The 22,144-nt window shown below is 42.4% G+C and overlaps 1 protein-coding gene across 1 annotated transcript in view; it reads right to left on the bottom strand.

Moving 5' to 3' along the window:
- The window catches only part of LOC130110470 (thyrotropin-releasing hormone-degrading ectoenzyme-like), a 373,072-nt gene that overhangs the window by 89,871 nt on the left and 261,057 nt on the right, over positions 1-22,144 (bottom strand). Inside the window, exon 13 of the mRNA XM_056277578.1 lies at positions 3,704-3,759. Within this exon, the coding sequence (XP_056133553.1) occupies positions 3,704-3,759 (56 nt within the window). The remainder of the gene's footprint in view (positions 1-3,703; positions 3,760-22,144) is intronic.

The raw sequence follows: 22,144 nt of genomic DNA on the forward strand, positions 1-22,144 counted from the left end.
TCCCAGTCTTTTGTTGCCCCTGTCCCAGCTTCTTTGGAATATGTTGCAGGCATCAAATTCAAAATGATTGAATATTTGCAAAAAACAATAAAGTTTATCAGTTTGAACATTAAATATATTGTCTTTGTAGTGTATTCAATTGAATATAGGTAGAAAAGGATTTGCATATCATTGCATTCTGTTTTTATTTACGTTTTACACAACTTCCCAACTTCATTGGAATTGGGGTTTGTAAATAATTGCCACGACAGTGATTAAACAACAAAGAAGAACACACAGTCAATAAATATTATGTTGCCCTGCGTCATGCCCCTAGTTGCAGTGCAGAGCAACCAATGAGAGGATAGAAAACATTTGACATATTACAACCAATGGGGTAGGTGGTTACGATGTAAAGCAACCAATGGGGTGATACAACCAATAGGGTCGGGGTTGGGGCTTGTTTTGGAAAGCCAGGATTTAAAGGGCCAGGGCACTGTTGAAATAGCATACATTTAAAATTGAACAAGATAACGTCAAATGGGGTAATTTACGTATAGCAAACAGTGGAGTGATGCTGGGGCACAGTTGGAATGGCAGGCAGTTAAAATATAACATCTAATAAATGTCACATGTGTATCATCTAATGGGGGGGGGATAACTGCCTAAAGACAACAATGACCATGTGTACCTTATCTGCCAACAATCCGCTGATACACAGTGTTAGTTTATGGAAGGCTGTGGCTTTGTGAGCACATCCTGGTAATTTGTCCTACTCATATATGTAACCCCTTTTTACCTGGTGTTATAATGCACACAGGAGTCACACTTATATATTAAACAAAACAGAACGTAGGTTCTCAGTGGTCGATGGTGAGATGGCTGAAATTCCTGTCTACCCCTAAATGTCACTAGGCCAGTGTTATTATTAGAATAGGTAACTATTACATGTGATTGGAAAGTATAACAAGACTGAAAAGTAATAAGAAAACATGAGTGGAAATGTAACACATTAAGTAGCACGGTGCCTCCACTGTGGAAACACTACACCCACAATTAAGCTAGTATACTATGTATTTCCCCAAAATTGAATATAGAAATATTCTAACACTGGTAATGGATACCTATTACCCTATAGGTGTGTGCACAATTGCTGATCAAGCCTGTGATACCTCTGATAAAAGGTGTAATGCACCAGCGGTGTTCTATATTATTAAGCACATTGAACTAGCACCTTAACCAGTTAAAATGAGCAGCCAATACACCCAAGATGTAATAAAATAGAATAGTAGATTTTCTATTAATGAATAATAGTTAAAGTTAATAAAATAAAATGAAATAGACAAAATAAATCAAACAATTAGATATATTTGAGAGCGGAGGGTGAAACCAATGTTCACCCCTGGTGGCAAAGTGGCTCGCTCTATCTAAGAGTGATATAAAAATAAACCAAAATAAAACAGAAGAAAACAAACAACTCCCTTATTGTACTTGACTTCAGTCGTCCCCCAAAACGAAATCTTAACCCTTATCTGGCTGAAGCCTACAACCACGAACCAGTGTGATTAAACAAGTAAAATGTATAAAGCTCATAAAAATATTAATCAAGACTGATTTACAGTGTATATAAACAGTTGCAACAATCACGTCAGCAAAACCACAAAGTACTGTAATTAATGTAACCTATTTTTCTGGACTTAGCCTGTTAGTGATTTTAAGTTCCTGTTATAAGCTGTTGCCACAGTATATGCCTTGAGCTCTTATTTTGAAGGCTGAAGAGAGAGCGGAAGTGCTGTACGCAGTGTTGTTGCTGTGGAGTTCTGTTGGGGGAAGAATCCAAATAAAGTGGTCCTCGTGTGAAAGTGGAACCTCCGTATTTGTTATTTTATAGTTTCATACAGTATAGGCGACATCTACAAACCCTCGGTTACATTGGTGGCAGCGGTGGGATCCGGAAGTGTGCAGATCCTCAGAAGTCTCTTCGGAGCGTGGAATGACGAAGCGCGAGGGCGCGCTTCCGGGGAGGGTGACGACTGTAAACTACTAATAAGACACATTAGCCCTGAGCTAACGGGTCTGACCCTTTAGCCGAGCGGTTAGTGACGTCGCCTTGTGGTGCAGTACACCCCGTATCGAATCCCGCACCGGGCAAGAAAATAACCGGTTACATTAATATAAACCAAGCAACGCTGGATTACGGACCAGGCATGCCGGGCGAGTGCCCCGGGGCCACGAGGGGCCCCAAAAGGTCAGGGGTATTGTGTTCGCGTATAGTGGGGATCCCCAATCATACCCTACAAAGGACGTTTGTTCCAACCCTGTGTCGCGATGCAGGGCCCAAGCTGTCCGACTTTGTAGTCACCATCCGAATCCCATGCTGATTGGCATAGCGTCGACTACCATGTTGGGTATTTGCATTAGTTCCACTTTTAAAAATGTTTAGTATTGTTTGCGTATACTATCTGACGGGGCGGGGGGGGGGGGGCAATGGACGTGCGGATCCCCCCTGGTGGGTTAATCCGGCCATGAAACCATGCGCTTGCCATTGGGGCCCGTTGGTGCACTGACGCAACTTTAAGCGTTCGCTCCGCGGACTGAGGTCGGCTCCCTGAGCCGAGCACACGCAGCACACGCAGCAACCGCTGCAACCGCTGCAACGCGCGGCCACTGCTAACCGCCGGAGCTCCGCGCGCAAACCGTGCGTGTGTTTGTCAGTGTAAGTGTGGGTTACTCACCACGCAGTCCACGAGCCTGGGAACCATTATCGGCCAGCTGCCTCCTGGCTGGCAGCTGAAGCAAGTCCAGTGGAGCACTGCCACTAAGGCGGCGATCAAGCCCATCACAGTCCGCTCCTCCTCAAACAGAGAGAGCAGGCAGCAGTCCTCCGGTGGCAGGGCGCGTTCCGATGGGCCCAGCACCGGAGCACAAACGAGTTCCTCTCCTCACGAGATGAGAAGATCCCTCTGAAGGGAAACAGCTAGCTCACAGCGGCTAGCAGTCTTGTCAGCGGTCCAGCGGTTGCTAACTTGTAGCGTCAGCTAGCTAGCTAGCACCAGTAGCTAGCTAACTGACGCTACTTAAATAAATGCTGCTAAACTTAATATCACGAAACAAGAAAACGCACGAGGAGTAAGGACGATCCAAATGACCAATGCTGTTTTACACTTGGGGACCTGTGTACACGAATATACTGTAGCAAATTCGGGGGTCAGTCCAGGAGACCGTCGCCACAGCCGGGGCACGAGCCCGAGTCTCCCACTCCGCAAGCGACAACGTTAACCAGTCGACTAAAGGGTCCGACCATTAGTCAAGACCAAGTGTCTACTTATCCATCCATGCACGTTACAATACTTTACATTTGCTCTCCACAAAACCAGCGGTGACACTGAGTAGCACAGGCACAGGACGTAACCTCTCTCCTCGGGGTGCAGACTCAGACTGACGAGATTTATCCGCCATTTCGCGGCTACAGTTGATTAACAAATTGTGATTGGCTCATTACGAAATTCAAATAAAAACATGTTAACAGCTAAATGTGATTGGTCTCAGTTGTCAGAATTCCACATCAACAGTGGGAATCTTTACACTACAAAGCATCCTGGTAAATGTAGTAGCAGCAAAAAAGATAGTACAGAATATACAGTAGAAAAAAATACACCTATGCATTAACCATATTTTACAGGTCCTTACATATATACAATGCAGAGGAGGAGACCACACCCACCTGGCAAGGTTAAAGGCGTCATCAATAAGCCCTGCCCTGTTGCCCACAGAAATGATCTGAGAGAGACAGACAGACAGAAAGAGAGAGAGACAGAGATAATTTTTAAACACCTCTTTATTTTACATAAAACAAAAAACTCAACAAAGACACATCCATTTCACAACATCAACATAAGCAACTCCTTTATATTAAGACGTCCAAAAAATCTTCATTTTTCTTTTCTTTTTTTAAGAACAGTGGTTCAAGTCACACACTCCCAAAGGGTCAAAAGAAATATTATGCAAAGACAGAATTAAATACCAACTGCCCCTCATTGACTGAGCAAATGGCTTCAGGGAAACACCACCATGTAATAAATTCATCTAAGTTGTTCATTAAGGTAAAGAAACTGAAATCCGCTCGGACTCTCGCCTTCACCCTTGCAGTGAACAAAGGAAGTAAATTTTCCTCTGAACCGTTATTAATTAGATTTTCCCTGCTTCTATAAATCAAAAACTTAGCTTGTCCCACTACAAAATTTAAATGTTGCCACTTTTTCGCATCCTTTCTCTTGTACCCAGCACCAAAGATAAAAACAATTTCATTTCATTTTTCATTACAGCGTGAGAATATGATTTGTAGAGATTCAAAAAGCACCTGAAGTCTTTCGAACCAGTGGAAAATTGTCTCTGGCGACTGACAGAAAGGACACTTAACAGAAACAGTTGGATTAATCTTAGAAATGAAACTATTAACTGCCATCACTCCCTGTAGGATCCTCCACTGTAAGTCACCTGACCTTTTGTTCAGTGGGGCTGTATACAGCACCCTCCACACTGGCCTACAATCATCTGCCACTTTTAGCTTTGTCCTCCATACGGTGTCCTTTCTCTCATTCAGTATTTTCTTGTTCATGGCTACAACACAACATTTGTACAAGACCTTTCCATCTAACATGTAAAGGTCCATTTTAGTAGCCAAATTTGGGACCAGCAAAGGTCCCGTTTGCCCAGTCTGGTCCATTTGGAGGCCCAACTTGGGGAAAGGATCTCCATTATCAGGAGTCTCGGTCCCAATGGCATAGTCATGCAGCATGTCCAGTTCCTGCCTGGTGAGTCTTTTAAGCCATGCATTCAGAATGTCTCTGGTGTGTCTGCTTGATCTCAAGCCCAGCAGTGAAGCTATTGCCTCTGCGTCAAGAAGCATTGGACCTGCAGCATCCACAATGTGCTTCAACTTAACAGCTCCAGCTGAGCATCACCTATGGTTAAGACCTGGTTTGCTGTCATCCTGAACGTCCAGCCAGGCCCCATGGATAAGAAGTTCTTTCAGGAGCCAAAACAGAGATGCTGTAGGCTCCAGTCTGCACCACTTAAATAGAGTCCGAGCTTTAAACAATCATTGATAAAAAGGTGGCAGGTCATGCATGCTCTTAAAAACACAGTCTGTTAGAAACAAAGAAGCGTCTAAACCCAATTCTTGTACCTTCTTTAAAATAATGCTCATAAAAGGCCTCCACAGCACACTATTACATTACATTACAGTCATTTAGCCGACGCTTTTATCCAAAGCAACTTACAATAAGTGCATCATTTAACGTAGAAAATCAGAACTACTAGTCATCAGAGGTCATAAGTGCATCTAAACAAGCATCTAAGAGCAAAACCAGTGCTAAAGTAAAAGTGCAAGAAAGAGATTTTTTTTTAAATGAGTGAATACATCATCAGTCCCTGTGAGGTAACGCTGTATGAATTGTAATCTAAAGGCTGCTACTCTGCTCTCTAGACGCACCGAACCCTGCCCTCCCACATCTTTTGGTAGGTATAGTACATTCTGTGGTACCCAGTGCAGTTTATCCCAAAAAAAAGTTCACCAGAATAGACTGTACTTTTTTTAACAATCCTGCAGGGGGCTCCAAAACGGTTAGCTTGTGCCAGAGGGTGGAGGCTGCCAAGTTATTAACAATCAAATCCCTTCCTCTGTAAGACATTTGTGGTAACAGCCATCTCCACTTTTGTAATCTCCCCTCCACTTTTTCCACTACCCTCTCACAGTTTTTCCAAACAGTCTGGTCATCACCCAGAAACACTCTTAGGCACTTGAAACCCTCTTCCAATTTAGCCCGCCTGGCAGCTGAGGGAGACCTGCAGACCACTTTCCAACAGCTAAGGCTTCACTTGTTGCCCAGTTTACTTTAGCGGCTGAAACATTCCCTAAATTGTTCACAATTTTCTCAATGAAATTTACATCATCTTGACTTTTTATAATGATAACTATATCGTCTGCATACGCAGATAAAACAATTCTTGTGCCAAAATAAGGCAAACACAGACCACCAATACAAGAGCGAAAATTGTGTAATAAGGGTTCAATTGAAAGCATATAGAGCACGCCCGGCACTGAGCAGCCTTATCTTATACCTCTACATGTTTTGAAAAGTTTACACAAAACACCATTAATTTTCAGTACACTCTCAATATCTTTGTACAAAACCTTAATCTTGGCAACAAGTCCAGGGTTCAGGCAAAACTTTCTAACAATTTCCGAAGGTATTGGTGCTCAACCCAGTCAAAAGCCTTTTCCTGATCCAATGAAACCAGACCGGCATCAAAGCCCAATAGACCAGAGACTTCCAAAACATCCCGAATTAGTAACACATTGTCAACAATGGACCTGCCTGGCACAGAGTAGGTTTGGATCTGATGGATGACCTGATCTATCACCTTCTTCAGTCTGTTGGACAGGACTCTGGAAAGCAGCTTGTAATCCGCACACAAAAGAGAGACCGGACGCCAGTTCTTAATATCTTGTAGGTTGCCTTTTTTTGTTGGCAACAGCGTCAGAGCAGCTCTCCTGCAGCTCTGGGGCAAAAATTAGTCATTAAAACATGCAGTGAAGACCTCAATGATGTCGTCACACAGTTCAGTCCAAAAAACTTTGTAGAACTCCAATGGAAGTCCATCAATCCCAGCCCCCCCCCCGCATGCTCTGCAGCGCTGTAGAAAGCTCCTCTGTAACCAGAGGACCCTCCAACTCCTTGTTAATCTCCTCTGAGATTCTGGGCAGCCCACTGCAGAAGGAATCAAATACCCTTCATTCTCGGTGTACTCACTGCTGTACAGAAGAGAGTAAAAATCCACAGCGCTCTTCTGGATCTCACTGGCCGTAGTCAGCAGACGTCCTGTTGTTGATTTTAGAGCATGAATGAACCTGCTTTGTCCATTCTTCTTTTCTAGGCTGAAGAAAAACTTTGAAGGTGAGTCCATCAAGGCGGCACTCTGAAAGCGAGACCAGACCAATGCCTCCTGTGCCTTAACACCCAGCAAGTCAGCCAGCAAGGCTTTTTTGGACTTGGGGTCTTCAACACAACCTCAGTTTCCTTTGGACCCTGCAGAATTCTGCAGCTCCACTATTTCAATCTCTAGCTCCCTCATAGATTTGGTAATGTCACGAGAGACACTGAGAGTGTATTGTTAACAAAGCTGCTTGATCTGCACTTTCCCATAATCCCACCACTGTTTCAAAGACGTAAACTCCCTTTTCCTGGTTTTGAAAATATTCCAAAAAAAACCCAAAAACAAAAACAAATAAAAGTTTCTTTAAAGTGTGCATCTAGTAACAGAGCAGTATTAAAATGCCAATAAGCAGACTTTTGTTTTACTTTTGCAATAAAAACATTGCATGTCACCATTGAGTGATCTGAAAAACCTACGGGCATAATCCTGCATTCTTTAAAAAAATAATAAAATTATGCCTAAAAGAATAGAAACAATCTAATCGAGCCATAGTAAAAGATGTTTCTCTACTATGAACCCAGGTGTACTGCCTAACATCCTCATGCATCTCTCTCCACACATCAACCAAACTATGAGTTTCTATCAACTGCTTGATTGCATGTCTGGAGGCAGCATGAGGTTCAATATGATTTCTGTCCATAGTATCGTTTTCTATGCAGTAAAAATCCCCTCCCAGGAATAGAAACTCTTCAGGTCCACACTGATTCAAAACCACACTGAGGTCAGTTAAAAATTGAACTCTGTCAGGCCCTGCATTCGGGGGCATATACATTTACAAAACACCAAAGTAAAAGACTCATATTTGGCTCTAACTACCATCAATCTACCTCTCACTATTTCCTCTACCACATAAGATTGTGGTAAAACGTTTTTAGAAAAGAGGAGCGCCACTCCTCAACTAGATTTACTCAAGTGACTTAAGACAACATCACCATCCCACTCCTTCTTCCAGTCAGTGGCATTCATTATATCACTATGTGTTTCCTGGACAAACATGACGTCAACGAGCTTTAGCTTTACAAATTCAAAATGACATGCTCTCTGTCTCGCGTCTCTTGCTCCATTTAGATTAAGTGTTGAGACTTTGAAGTTGGCCATCGAGACTGATGAGAGAAGAAACACATGATAAAAGAACAACATTAACAAGGACGGGACACGATTTGTCTTATACTGCTGCTGACTCTTCATGCTGTGATTCTTGTTTGATTTTCAGAACCATTTTGCTTAACCTGTACATCTCCTGATCAGTGTAGCTCCTTTCTTCTTTTGTCTCATCTGAGATTTAACAGAGTACATAAACAATTCTTTGTCTGCAAAAACAAAAATCCTCAATTTTGACATTTCTCAGATTTTTTTGTTTGTTGCAAGAATTTCTTAATTTGGCGTGCATCATAGTTCTCTTGCTTTGTTGCCCCTGGCAACTCGGAGGAAGAGTGAGTCTGGCTGTCTACACCACCATCCTCCTCCTTAAACTCATCTTCAGACATTTGTATCTCTTGCTGCTTTTTCTTTAATACAGGTACCTGGCTGTCTATACCAGAGTCCCCTTCCTCCTCCTATTCCTCCTCTTCCTTCATACCCAACTCAACCTCAGACAGTTGTTCCTCGTACTGCCTACTTCTCTCCCTTGTTATTGCTCCTTTTTTGGCTTGAGAGCCACTCGTTTTGGTTGCCTGCTTTCTCTTCAGTACAGGAACCTTACAGACTTCTTCTTCCTCCATCAAATCCTCCTTGCTGCTCAACACTACGCCTTTGATGCCACTGCCTGTTCACTTTGTGCTTTTTTTTTCAACATTTATGTTTTGTTTTCTTTTAGACTTTTCACTCTGTGTAATGTGAACTTTGTTCCTATTTCTGTTGTCTCTAGGCTGTTCTTCCTGGTTTTACTCTGTCCCTTTTCTGTTGTCTCTTCACTGTTCTGCCTGATTTCACTCTGTCCCTTTTCTGTTGTCTCTTCAGTGTTCTGCCTGGTTTTACTCTGTTTGTTTTCTGTTGTCTCTTCAGTGTTCTGCCTGGTTTTACTCTGTTTGTTTTCTGTTGTCTCTTCAGTGTTCTGCCTGGTTTTACTGTTTGTTTTCTGTTGTCTCTTCAGTGTTCTGCCTGGTTTTACTCTGTCCCTTTTCTGTTGTCTCTTCAGTGTTCTGCCTGGTTTTACTCTGTTTGTTTTCTGTTGTCTCTTCAGTGTTTTGCCTGGTTTTACTCTGTCTGTTTTCTGTTGTCTCTTTGCTGTTCTGCCTGGTTTTACTGTTTGTTTTCTGTAGTCTCTTCACTGTTCTGCCTGGTTTTACTGTTTGTTTTCTGTTGTCTCTTTGCTGTTCTGCCTGGTTTTACTCTGTCCCTTTTCTGTTGTCTCTTCACTCTTCTGCCTGGTTTTACTCTGTCCCTTTTCTGTTGTCTCTTCGGTGTTCTGCCTGGTTTTACTCTGTTTCTTTTCTGTTGTCTCTTTGCTGTTCTGCCTGGTTTTACTCTGTTTGTTTTCTGTTGTCTCTTCAGTGTTTTGCCTGGTTTTACTCCTTCTGTTTTCTGTTGTCTCTTCACTGTTCTGCCTGGTTTTATTCTGTCCCTTTTCTGATGTCTCTTCACTGTTCTGCCTGGTTTTACTGTTTGTTTTCTGTTGTCTCTTCACTGCTCTGCCTGGTTTTACTCTGTTTGTTTTCTGTTGTCTCTTCACTGTTCTGGTTGGTTTTCCTCTGTTTGTTTTCTGTTGTCTCTTTGCTATTCTGCCTGGTGTTACTCTATCCATTGTCTGTTGTCTCTTCACTGCTCTGCCTGGTTTTACTCTGTTTGTTTTCTGTTGTCTCTTCACTGTTCTGCCTGGTTTTACTCTGTCCCTTTTCTGTTGTCTCTTCACTGTTCTGCCTGGTTTTGCTCTGTCCCTTCTCTGTTGTCTCTTCTCTGTTCTGCCTGGTTTTACTCTGTTTGTTTTCTGTTGTCTCTTCACTGTTCTGCCTGGTTTTACTCTGTTTGTTTTCTGTTGTCTCTTCAGTGTTTTGCCTGGTTTTACTGTTTGTTTTCTGTTGTCTCTTCTCTGTTCTGCCTGGTTTTACTCTGTTTGTTCTCTGTAGTCTCTACGCTGTTCTGCCTGGTTTTACTGTTTGTTTTCTGTTGTCTCTTCAGTGTTTTGCCTGGTTTTACTCTGTCTGTTTTCTGTTGTCTCTTTGCTGTTCTGCCTGGTTTTACTCTGTTTTCTGTTGTCTCTTCACTGTTCTGCCTGGTTTTACTCTGTTTGTTTTCTGTTGTCTCTTCAGTGTTTTGCCTGGTTTTACTCTGTCTGTTTTCTGTTGTCTCTTCACTGTTCTGCCTGGTTTTACTCTGTCCCTTTTCTGATGTCTCTTCGGTGTTTTGACTGGTTTTACTCTGTTTGTTTTCTGTTGTCTCTTCGCTGTTCTGCCTGGTTTTACTCTGTTTGTTTTCTGTTCTCTCTTCGCTGTTCTGCCTGGTTTTACTTTGTCCCTTTTCTGTTCTCTCTTCTCTGTTCTGCCTGGTTTTACTCTGTTTGTTTTCTGTTGTCTCTTCGCTGCTCTGCCTGGTTTTACTGTTTGTTTTCTGTTCTCTCTTCTCTGTTCTGCCTGGTTTTACTCTGTCCCTTTTCTGTTGTCTCTTCACTGTTCTGCCTGATTTCACTCTGTCCCTTTTCTGTTGTCTCTTCAGTGTTCTGCCTGGTTTTACTCTGTTTGTTTTCTGTTGTCTCTTCAGTGTTTTGCCTGGTTTTACTCTGTCTGTTTTCTGTTGTCTCTTTGCTGTTCTGCCTGGTTTTACTGTTTGTTTTCTGTAGTCTCTTCATTGTTCTGCCTGGTTTTACTGTTTGTTTTCTGTTGTCTCTTTGCTGTTCTGCCTGGTTTTACTCTGTCCCTTTTCTGTTGTCTCTTCACTCTTCTGCCTGGTTTTACTCTGTCCCTTTTCTGTTGTCTCTTCGGTGTTCTGCCTGGTTTTACTCTGTTTGTTTTCTGTTGTCTCTTCGGTGTTCTGCCTGGTTTTACTCTGTTTGTTTTCTGTTGTCTCTTCAGTGTTTTGCCTGGTTTTATTCTGTCTGTTTTCTGTTGTCTCTTCACTGTTCTGCCTGGTTTTATTCTGTCCCTTTTCTGATGTCTCTTCACTGTTCTGCCTGGTTTTACTGTTTATTTTCTGTTGTCTCTTCACTGCTCTGCCTGGTTTTACTCTGTTTGTTTTCTGTTGTCTCTTCAGTGTTTTGCCTGGTTTTACTCTGTTTGTTTTCTGTTGTCTCTTCACTGTTCTGGTTGGTTTTCCTCTGTTTGTTTTCTGTTGTCTCTTTGCTATTCTGCCTGGTGTTACTCTATCCATTGTCTGTTGTCTCTTCACTGTTCTGACTGGTTTTACTCCGTTTGTTTTCTGTTGTCTCTTCACTGTTCTGCCTGGTTTTACTCTGTCCCTTTTCTGTTGTCTCTTCACTGTTCTGCCTGGTTTTACTCTGTTTGTTTTCTGTTGTCTCTTCAGTGTTTTGCCTGGTTTTACTCTGTTTGTTTTCTGTTGTCTCTTCACTGTTCTGGTTGGTTTTCCTCTGTTTGTTTTCTGTTGTCTCTTTGCTATTCTGCCTGGTGTTACTCTATCCATTGTCTGTAGTCTCTTCACTGTTCTGACTGGTTTTACTGTTTATTTTCTGTTGTCTCTTCACTCTTCTGCCTGGTTTTACTCTGTCCTTTTTCTGTTGTCTCTTCGGTGTTCTGCCTGGTTTTACTCTGTTTGTTTTCTGTTGTCTCTTCGGTGTTCTGCCTGGTTTTACTCTGTTTGTTTTCTGTTGTCTCTTCAGTGTTTTGCCTGGTTTTATTCTGTCTGTTTTCTGTTGTCTCTTCACTGTTCTGCCTGGTTTTATTCTGTCCCTTTTCTGATGTCTCTTCACTGTTCTGCCTGGTTTTACTGTTTATTTTCTGTTGTCTCTTCACTGCTCTGCCTGGTTTTACTCTGTTTGTTTTCTGTTGTCTCTTCAGTGTTTTGCCTGGTTTTACTCTGTTTGTTTTCTGTTGTCTCTTCACTGTTCTGGTTGGTTTTCCTCTGTTTGTTTTCTGTTGTCTCTTTGCTATTCTGCCTGGTGTTACTCTATCCATTGTCTGTTGTCTCTTCACTGTTCTGACTGGTTTTACTCCGTTTGTTTTCTGTTGTCTCTTCACTGTTCTGCCTGGTTTTACTCTGTCCCTTTTCTGTTGTCTCTTCACTGTTCTGCCTGGTTTTGCTCTGTCCCTTCTCTGTTATCTCTTCTCTGTTCTGCCTGGTTTTACTCTGTTTGTTTTCTGTTGTCTCTTCACTGTTCTGCCTGGTTTTACTCTGTTTGTTTTCTGTTGTCTCTTCAGTGTTTTGCCTGGTTTTACTGTTTGTTTTCTGTTGTCTCTTCGCTGTTCTGCCTGGTTTTACTCTGTCCTTTTTCTGTTGTCTCTTCTCTGTTCTGCCTGGTTTTACTCTGTTTGTTCTCTGTAGTCTCTACGCTGTTCTGCCTGGTTTTACTGTTTGTTTTCTGTTGTCTCTTTGCTGTTCTGCCTGGTTTTACTCTGTCCCTTTTCTGTTGTCTCTTCACTCTTCTGCCTGGTTTTACTCTGTCCCTTTTCTGTTGTCTCTTCGGTGTTCTGCCTGGTTTTACTCTGTTTGTTTTCTGTTGTCTCTTCGCTGTTCTGCCTGGTTTTACTCTGTTTGTTTTCTGTTGTCTCTTCAGTGTTTTGACTGGTTTTACTCTGTCTGTTTTCTGTTGTCTCTTCTCTGTTCTGCCTGGTTTTACTCTGTCCCTTTTCTGTTCTCTCTTCGCTGTTCTGCCTGGTTTTACTCTGTTTGTTTTCTGTTGTCTCTTCGCTGTTCTGCCTGGTTTTACTGTTTGTTTTCTGTTCTCTCTTCTCTGTTCTGCCTGGTTTTACTCTGTCCCTTTTCAGATGTCTCTTCCCTGTTCTGCCTGGTTATTCTCTGTTTGTTTTCTGTTGTCTCTTCGCTGTTCTGCCTGGTTTTACTCTGTTTTTTTTCTGTTGTCTCTTCAGTGTTTTGCCTGGTTTTACTGTTTTTTTTCTGTTGTCTCTTTGCTGTTCTGCCTGGTTTTACTGTTTGTTTTCTGTTGTCTCTTCACTGTTCTGCCTGGTTTTACTCTGTTTGTTTTCTGTTGTCTCTTCAGTGTTTTGCCTGGTTTTACTGTTTGTTTTCTGTTGTCTCTTCACTGTTCTGCCTAGTTTTACTCTGTCCCTTTTCTGTTGTCTCTTCACTGTTCTGCCTGGTTTTACTTTGTCCCTTTTCTGTTCTCTCTTCTCTGTTCTGCCTGGTTATACTCTGTTTGTTTTCTGTTGTCTCTTCGCTGTTCTGCCTGGTTTTACTGTTTGTTTTCTGTTCTCTCTTCTCTGTTCTGCCTGGTTTTACTCTGTCCCTTTTCTGTTGTCTCTTCACTGTTCTGCCTGGTTTTACTCTGTCCCTTTTCTGTTGTCTCTTCGGTGTTCTGCCTGGTTTTACTCTGTTTGTTTTCTGTTGTCTCTTTGCTGTTCTGCCTGGTTTTACTCTGTTTGTTTTCTGTTGTCTCTTCACTGTTCTGCCTGGTTTTACTCTGTTTGTTTTCTGTTGTCTCTTCAGTGTTTTGCCTGGTTTTACTGTTTGTTTTCTGTTGTCTCTTCGCTGTTCTGCCTGGTTTTACTCTGTCCTTTTTCTGTTGTCTCTTCTCTGTTCTGCCTGGTTTTACTCTGTTTGTTCTCTGTCGTCTCTACGCTGTTCTGCCTGGTTTTACTGTTTGTTTTCTGTTGTCTCTTTGCTGTTCTGCCTGGTTTTACTCTGTCCCTTTTCTGTTGTCTCTTCACTGTTCTGCCTGGTTTTACTCTGTTTGTTTTCTGTTGTCTCTTCAGTGTTTTGCCTGGTTTTACTGTTTGTTTTCTGTTGTCTCTTCGCTGTTCTGCCTGGTTTTACTCTGTCCTTTTTCTGTTGTCTCTTCTCTGTTCTGCCTGGTTTTACTCTGTTTGTTCTCTGTCGTCTCTACGCTGTTCTGCCTGGTTTTACTGTTTGTTTTCTGTTGTCTCTTTGCTGTTCTGCCTGGTTTTACTCTGTCCCTTTTCTGTTGTCTCTTCACTGTTCTGCCTGGTTTTACTCTGTCCCTTTTCCGTTGTCTCTTCGGTGTTCTGCCTGGTTTTACTCTGTTTGTTTTCTGTTGTCTCTTCGCTGTTCTGCCTGGTTTTACTCTGTTTGTTTTCTGTTGTCTCTTCAGTGTTTTGACTGGTTTTACTCTGTCTGTTTTCTGTTGTCTCTTCTCTGTTCTGCCTGGTTTTACTCTGTCCCTTTTCTGTTCTCTCTTCGCTGTTCTGCCTGGTTTTACTCTGTTTGTTTTCTGTTGTCTCTTCGCTGTTCTGCCTGGTTTTACTGTTTGTTTTCTGTTCTCTCTTCTCTGTTCTGCCTGGTTTTACTCTGTCCCTTTTCAGATGTCTCTTCCCTGTTCTGCCTGGTTATTCTCTGTTTGTTTTCTGTTGTCTCTTCGCTGTTCTGCCTGGTTTTACTCTGTTTTTTTTCTGTTGTCTCTTCAGTGTTTTGCCTGGTTTTACTGTTTGTTTTCTGTTGTCTCTTCACTGTTCTGCCTAGTTTTACTCTGTCCCTTTTCTGTTGTCTCTTCACTGTTCTGCCTGGTTTTACTTTGTCCCTTTTCTGTTCTCTCTTCTCTGTTCTGCCTGGTTTTACTCTGTTTGTTTTCTGTTCTCTCTTCGCTGTTCTGCCTGGTTTTACTGTTTGTTTTCTGTTCTCTCTTCTCTGTTCTGCCTGGTTTTACTCTGTCCCTTTTCTGTTGTCTCTTCACTGTTCTGCCTGATTTCACTCTGTCCCTTTTCTGTTGTCTCTTCAGTGTTCTGCCTGGTTTTACTCTGTCTGTTTTCTGTTGTCTCTTTGCTGTTCTGCCTGGTTTTACTGTTTGTTTTCTGTAGTCTCTTCACTGTTCTGCCTGGTTTTACTGTTTGTTTTCTGTTGTCTCTTTGCTGTTCTGCCTGGTTTTACTCTGTCCCTTTTCTGTTGTCTCTTCACTCTTCTGCCTGGTTTTACTCTGTCCCTTTTCTGTTGTCTCTTCACTGCTCTGCCTGGTGTTACTCTATCCATTGTCTGTTGTCTCTTCACTGCTCTGACTGGTTTTACTCCGTTTGTTTTCTGTTGTCTCTTCACTGTTCTGCCTGGTTTTACTCTGTCCCTTTTCTGTTGTCTCTTCACTGTTCTGCCTGGTTTTGCTCTGTCCCTTCTCTGTTGTCTCTTCTCTGTTCTGCCTGGTTTTACTCTGTTTGTTTTCTGTTGTCTCTTCACTGTTCTGCCTGGTTTTACTCTGTTTGTTTTCTGTTGTCTCTTCAGTGTTTTGCCTGGTTTTACTCTGTCTGTTTTCTGTTGTCTCTTTGCTGTTCTGCCTGGTTTTACTGTTTGTTTTCTGTTGTCTCTTCACTGTTCTGCCTGGTTTTACTCTGTTTTCTGTTGTCTCTTCGCTGTTCTGCCTGGTTTTACTCTGCTTGTTTTCTGTAGTCTCTTCACTGTTCTGCCTGGTTTTACTGTTTGTTTTCTGTTGTCTCTTTGCTGTTCTGCCTGGTTTTACTCTGTCCCTTTTCTGTTGTCTCTTCACTCTTCTGCCTGGTTTTACTCTGTCCCTTTTCTGTTGTCTCTTCGGTGTTCTGCCTGGTTTTACTCTGTTTGTTTTCTGTTGTCTCTTCACTGTTCTGCCTGGTTTTACTCTGTCCCTTTTCTGTTGTCTCTTCACTGTTCTGCCTGGTTTTGCTCTGTCCCTTCTCTGTTGTCTCTTCTCTGTTCTGCCTGGTTTTACTCTGTTTGTTTTCTGTTGTCTCTTCACTGTTCTGCCTGGTTTTACTCTGTTTGTTTTCTGTTGTCTCTTCAGTGTTTTGCCTGGTTTTACTCTGTCTGTTTTCTGTTGTCTCTTTGCTGTTCTGCCTGGTTTTACTGTTTGTTTTCTGTTGTCTCTTCACTGTTCTGCCTGGTTTTACTCTGTTTTCTGTTGTCTCTTCGCTGTTCTGCCTGGTTTTACTCTGCTTGTTTTCTGTAGTCTCTTCACTGTTCTGCCTGGTTTTACTGTTTGTTCTCTGTTGTCTCTTTGCTGTTCTGCCTGGTTTTACTCTGTCCCTTTTCTGTTGTCTCTTCACTCTTCTGCCTGGTTTTACTCTGTCCCTTTTCTGTTGTCTCTTCGGTGTTCTGCCTGGTTTTACTCTGTTTGTTTTCTGTTGTCTCTTTGCTGTTCTGCCTGGTTTTACTCTGTTTGTTTTCTGTTGTCTCTTCAGTGTTTTGCCTGGTTTTACTCTGTCTGTTTTCTGTTGTCTCTTCACTGTTCTGCCTGGTTTTATTCTGTCCCTTTTCTGATGTCTCTTCACTGTTCTGCCTGGTTTTACTGTTTGTTTTCCGTTGTCTCTTCACTGCTCTGCCTGGTTTTACTCCGTTTGTTTTCTGTTGTCTCTTCACTGTTCTGCCTGGTTTTACTCTGTCCCTTTTCTGTTGTCTCTTCACTGTTCTGCCTGGTTTTGCTCTGTCCCTTTTCTGTTGTCTCTTCTCTGTTCTGCCTGGTTTTACTCTGTTTGTTTTCTGTTGTCTCTTCACTGTTCTGCCTGGTTTTACTCTGTTTGTTTTCTGTTGTCTCTTCAGTGTTTTGCCTGGTTTTACTGTTTGTTTTCTGTTGTCTCTTCACTGTTCTGCCTGGTTTTATTCTGTCCTTTTTCTGTTGTCTCTTCACTGTTCTGCCTGGTTTTACTCTGTCCCTTTTCTGTTCTCTCTTCTGCGTGGTTTTACTCTATCCCTTTTCTGATGTGTCTTCTCTGTTCTGCCTGGTTTTTACTCTGTTTGTTTTCTGTAGTCTCTACGCTGTTCTGCCTGGTTTTACTCTGTTTGTTTTCTGTTGTCTCTTTGCTGTTCTGCCTGGTTTTACTCTGTCCCTTTTCTGTTGTCTCTTCGGTGTTCTGCCTGGTTTTACTCTGTTTGTTTTCTGTTGTCTCTTCGCTGTTCTGCCTGGTTTTACTCTGTATGTTTTCTGTAGTCTCTTCAGTGTTTTGCCTGGTTTTACTCTGTCTGTTTTCTGTTGTCTCTTCTCTGTTCTGCCTGGTTTTACTCTGTCCCTTTTCTGTTCTCTCTTTGCTGTTCTGCCTGGTTTTACTCTGTTTTCTGTTGTCTCTGGGCTGTTCTTCCTGGTTTGCTCTGTTTTCTGTTGTCTCTGAGCTGTTCTTCCTGGTTTTACCCTGTTTTCTGTTGTCTCTGAGCTGTTCTGCCTGGTTTTACCCTGTTTTCTGTTGTCTCTGGGCTGTTCTGCCTGGTTTTACCCTGTTTTCTGTTGTCTCTGGGCTGTTCTGCCTGGTTTTACTCTGTTTTCTGTTGTCTCTGGGCTGTTCTTCCTGGTTTTACTCTGTTTTCTGTTGTCTCTAGGTTTTTCTTCCTGGTTTTACTCTACCCCTTTCTGTTGTCTCTTCCCTGTTCTGGTTGGTTTTACTCTGTTTGTTTTCTGTTGTATCTTTGCTATTCTGCCTGGTGTTACTCTGTCCCTTTTCTGTTCTCCTCTGTTCTGCATGGTTTTACTCCGTTTGTTTTCTGTTGTTTCTTCGCTGTTCTGCCTGGTTTTACTGTTTGTTTTCTGTTGTCTCTTTGCTGTTCTGCCTGGTTTTACTCTGTCCCTTTTCTGTTCTCTCTGTTCTGTATGGTTTTACTCTGTCACTGTTCTGTTGTCTCTTCGCTGTTCTGCCTGGTTTTACTCTGTTTTCTGTTGTCTCTTCGCTGTTCTGCCTGGTTTTACTGTTTGTTTTCTGTTGTCTCTTCAGTGTTTTGCCTGGTTTTACTCTGTTTTCTGTTGTCTCTAGGTTGTTCTTCCTGGTTTTCCTATGTTTGTTTTCTGTTGTCTCTTCGCTGTTCTTCCTGGTTTTACTCTGTCCCTTTTCAGTTCTCTCTTCTCTGTTCTGCCTGACTGTACTCTTTTTTTCTGTTGTCTCTTCGCTGTTCTGCCTGGTTTTACTCTTTTTTTCTGTTGTCTCTTCACTGTTCTGCCTGGTTTTACTCTGTCCCTTTTCTGTTGTCTCTTCACTATTCTGCCTGGTTTTACCGTTTGTTTTCTGTTGTCTCTTCACTGCTCTGCCTGGTTTCACTCTGTTTGTGTCCTCTCTCTCCTTCCCTCTATGATTTGTCCTCAGAGGAGTGGTTCTCAGGCCTGGTCTGAACCAGATGAGCCTCTCCTCCACAGCCAAAACACATCAAGGTCCCAGAGTTTACAAAAACCACATGATCTAAATAATCCACCTCCACCCTAAAAGCTACACCCAGTTCTTCGTCTTTTTTATTCCAGATCATTTGAACCTGTCGCCTGTGTGAAACTACATGTCGCACCAGCGTCGTCCTGCAGCCAGATGACAGTTTCCTGATGGGTGGAACTACTTTTCCACATCCCCACAGCTCTCTTGTCAGAGCATCATGGCAAATAAATGGTGGAATGTTTGAAATGGTGACTTGTGTGATGGTGTTGTGAGCGGTGACACCGACACCAAACTGTCATTAACAACAACGTTGCTTCAACCACTTTTTTTGCTTTGGCTACTATTTCGACAAAAATCACTGCAGCGCCCCCTAGCAGCAGATCTAACGCTGCTGTTACCCACAACGTCTCCGACTGCCAAAGAACAGTCCTCCACCCAACAAGGCAAACTAGGTGACACTTTAAAGCCATGTTCTCTGCTGAGTTTGGTAAACTCCATACCGGCATTTAGCACGCCGACCAGCAAACACACACACACACACACACACACACACACAAAACCACTTAAAACCTCTTAATATACACACAAAAAAAACCAGTAACCCTACACAAAACCTCCTTATATACACACACACCACACCAGCAACTCTACAAAACCTTCTTCTACAAACCCCAATTCCAATGAAGTTGGGGCGTTGTGTAAAATGTAAATAAAAACAGAATACAATGATTTGCAAATCCTTTTCCACCTATATTCAGCTGAATACACTACAAAGACAAGATATTTAATGTTCAAACTGATAAACTTTATTGTTGTTTTGCAAATATTCACTCATTTTGAATTTGATGCCTGCAACACGTTCCAAAGAAGCTGGGGCAGGGGCATGTTCACCACTGTGTTACACCACCTTTCCTTTTAACAACACTCAATAAGTGTTTGGGAACCGAGGACACTAATTGTTAAAGCTTTGTAGGTGGAATTCTTCCCCATTCTTGCTTGATGTACGACTTCAGTTGCTCAACAGTCCGGGGTCTCCGTTGTCGTATTTTGCGCTTCATAATGCGCCACACATGTTCAATGGGAGACAGGTCTGGACTGCAGGCAGGCCAGTCCAGTACCCGCACTCTTTTACTACGAAGCCCCGCTGGTTGGACACGTGCAGAATGTGGCTTGGCATTGTCTTGCTGAAATAAGCAGGGACGTCCCTGAAAAAGACGTCGCTTGGATGGCAGCATATGTTGCTCCAAAACCTGTATGTACCTTTCAGCATTAATGGGGCCTTCACAGATGTGCAAGATACCCATGATGCCATGGGCACTAACACCCCCCATACCATCACAGATGCTGGCTTTTGGACTTTGCGCTGATAACAATCTGGATGGTCCTTTTCCTCTTTAGCCCGGAGGACACGACGTCCATGATTTCCAAAAACAATGTGAAATGTGGACTCGTCAGACCACAGCACACTTGTCCACTTTGCGTCAGTCCATCTCAGATGAGCTCGGGTCCAGAGAAGCCGGCGGCGTTTCTGGGTGGTGTTGATATCTGGCTTTGGCTTTGCATGGTAGAGTTTTAACTTGCACTTGTAGATGAGGCGACCAACTGTGTTCACTGACGATGGTTTTCCCAAGTGTTCCTGAGCCCACCTGGTAATATCCTTTACACAATGATGTTGGTTTTTAATGCAGTGCCGCCTGAGGGGTCGAAGGTCAAGGGCATTCACTGTTGGTTTTTCGGCCTTGCCGCTTACGTGCAGAGATTTCTTTGGATTCTCTGAATCTTTTGATGATATTATGGACTGGAGATGATGAAATCCCTAAATTCCTTGCTATTGTATGTTGAGAAACGTTGTTCTTAAACTGTTGGACTATTTGCTCACGCAGTTGTTCACAAAGTGGTGAGCGTGAGCCGAGTGTGAGCCGAGCGCTCGGATATTTCTGGCATGTCCGAGCTGGGGGAGTGGCTTGAACGTGCCGGGGAGGCAGCTCGGGGCGGTGTAACCACAACAGATATTGAGCCAACAACATTTCAAAAATTAAAATTGGAACATCCCACTGCTGGCTAAAACTCAGCAATATAATTGGCATATCAAACGAAGATATCTGTCTCTGTGCTCTATATTCTCCCCCAACTGACTCTCCATATCATGATGAGGATCTCCTGAGTAACCTCCATGAAGAGGTAAGCCTTTTCCAGGCCCAGGGAAATGTGCTGCTGTGCGGAGATTTTAACACAAGAACAGGTTCAATAAGTGTACCATTGACCCTCAGGGTACCAGACATGTGTTTGGTCAACATTCCCTGTACCTCTCACCAACCCTCATTAAAAGGAGCTCCCTCGACCGTACTGTGAACAAGGCTGGTAAGGAGCTAGTGCACCTCTGTCACGCCTCTTGCCTGTACATGCTTAATGGTAGGATCAGAGGAGACTCTCTGGGAAGGTTCACATGTTGTTCAGGTCTTGGAGCTAGTGTAGTTGACTATGCAATAACTGACATGGACCCCACCTCCTTCAACGCATTCACCGTCAGACAACAAACTCCTCTTTCTGACCATAACCAAATTATGATTTTCTTCAAAACTATTAACCTGACTCAAATGCCTATAGAGGAGCCCAGCAAGCTGTTCAAAATTAATAAGACCTGCAGATGGGCTCCAGACAGTGCAGAAAAATTTATCAATATCCTGAATTCCTCCAAATTACTTAATATGATTACTAACTTCATTAACAAACCATTTGAAACTAATAAGGACAGTACCAACCAAGCTGTCAATGAAATCAATTATATCTTTCAGACGGCAGCAAACATGGCCCTACCAAGGACCAACAACAGAAAAAAGAAACAACCTAAAAATGAAAAATGGTTTGACAACAATTGTAAAAATATAAGAAAAGAACTGCGTAAATTGTCAAACCAGAAACACTACCAACCTCAGGATATGGATATAAGAAAGAAATATAGCGAAACATTAAAACAATATAAACACACATTAAGAATGAACAAACAAAGCCATGTAGATAGAACCCTAGAGGAAATAGAACATTCCCTGAATCAAAACCAATACTGGGAAATGTGGAATAATTTGAGTGCTACAAAACGACAAGACCTGCCTATCCAAAATGGAGAAATTTGGAAAAATCCTTTTGAACATATCTATTCGGGAAATCCAACAAGAACACTCAAATTCCAATTACAATCTGATCAAACAAAAATTACAGTTGCTCGAATGCACTATAAAAGACAACCAAAACCCACTGGATTTTCCAATAACACAAGAAGAATTGGCACAGAAGCTCAAATCCTTAAAACCCAATAAAGCTTGTGGCCTTGACAGTATAAGAAGCGAGATGCTTAATAACAGCACACCTGAGCTGCAAAGGGCAGTACTCAAATTGTTCAACATCGTTCTAAGTTCGGGATATCTTCCTGACATCTGGAGCAAAGGGCTTATAACTCCTATTCATAAAAATGGAGACAAATTGGATCCTAATAATTTCAGAGGCATTTGTGTGAGCAGTAGTCTAGGGAAGGTGTTTAATAGCATTTTGAACAATCAAATTCTAACTCTCCTTAACGAACACAATGTCCTGAGCAAAGGTCAAACCGGTTTCCTCCCAAATCACCGGACTACGGACCATATTTACACCCTACACACCCTCATAAATGAAAATGTGAATCAAACCAAAAATGGAAAAATATTTGCTTGTTTTATTGACTTCAAAAAAGCTTTCGACTCTATTTGGCATGAAGGACTATACTATAAACTTTTACAAAGTGGTGTAGGGGGTAGAGTGTATGACATAATAAAGTCAATGTATTCGGACAACAAATGTGCAGTTAAGATTGGAGACAAACACACTGAGTTCTTCAGTCAGAATAGAGGGGTGAGACAGGGCTGTGGACTTAGCCCGACACTGTTTAACATATATATTAATGAACTGGCGGTGCAGCTGGAACAGTCTGCAACCCCAGGTCTCCCCCTGTATGACATGGAAGTAAAATT

The sequence above is a fragment of the Lampris incognitus genome, chromosome 3 (assembly GCF_029633865.1).
Source record: "Lampris incognitus isolate fLamInc1 chromosome 3, fLamInc1.hap2, whole genome shotgun sequence".
NCBI classification, from domain to species: domain Eukaryota; kingdom Metazoa; phylum Chordata; class Actinopteri; order Lampriformes; family Lampridae; genus Lampris; species Lampris incognitus.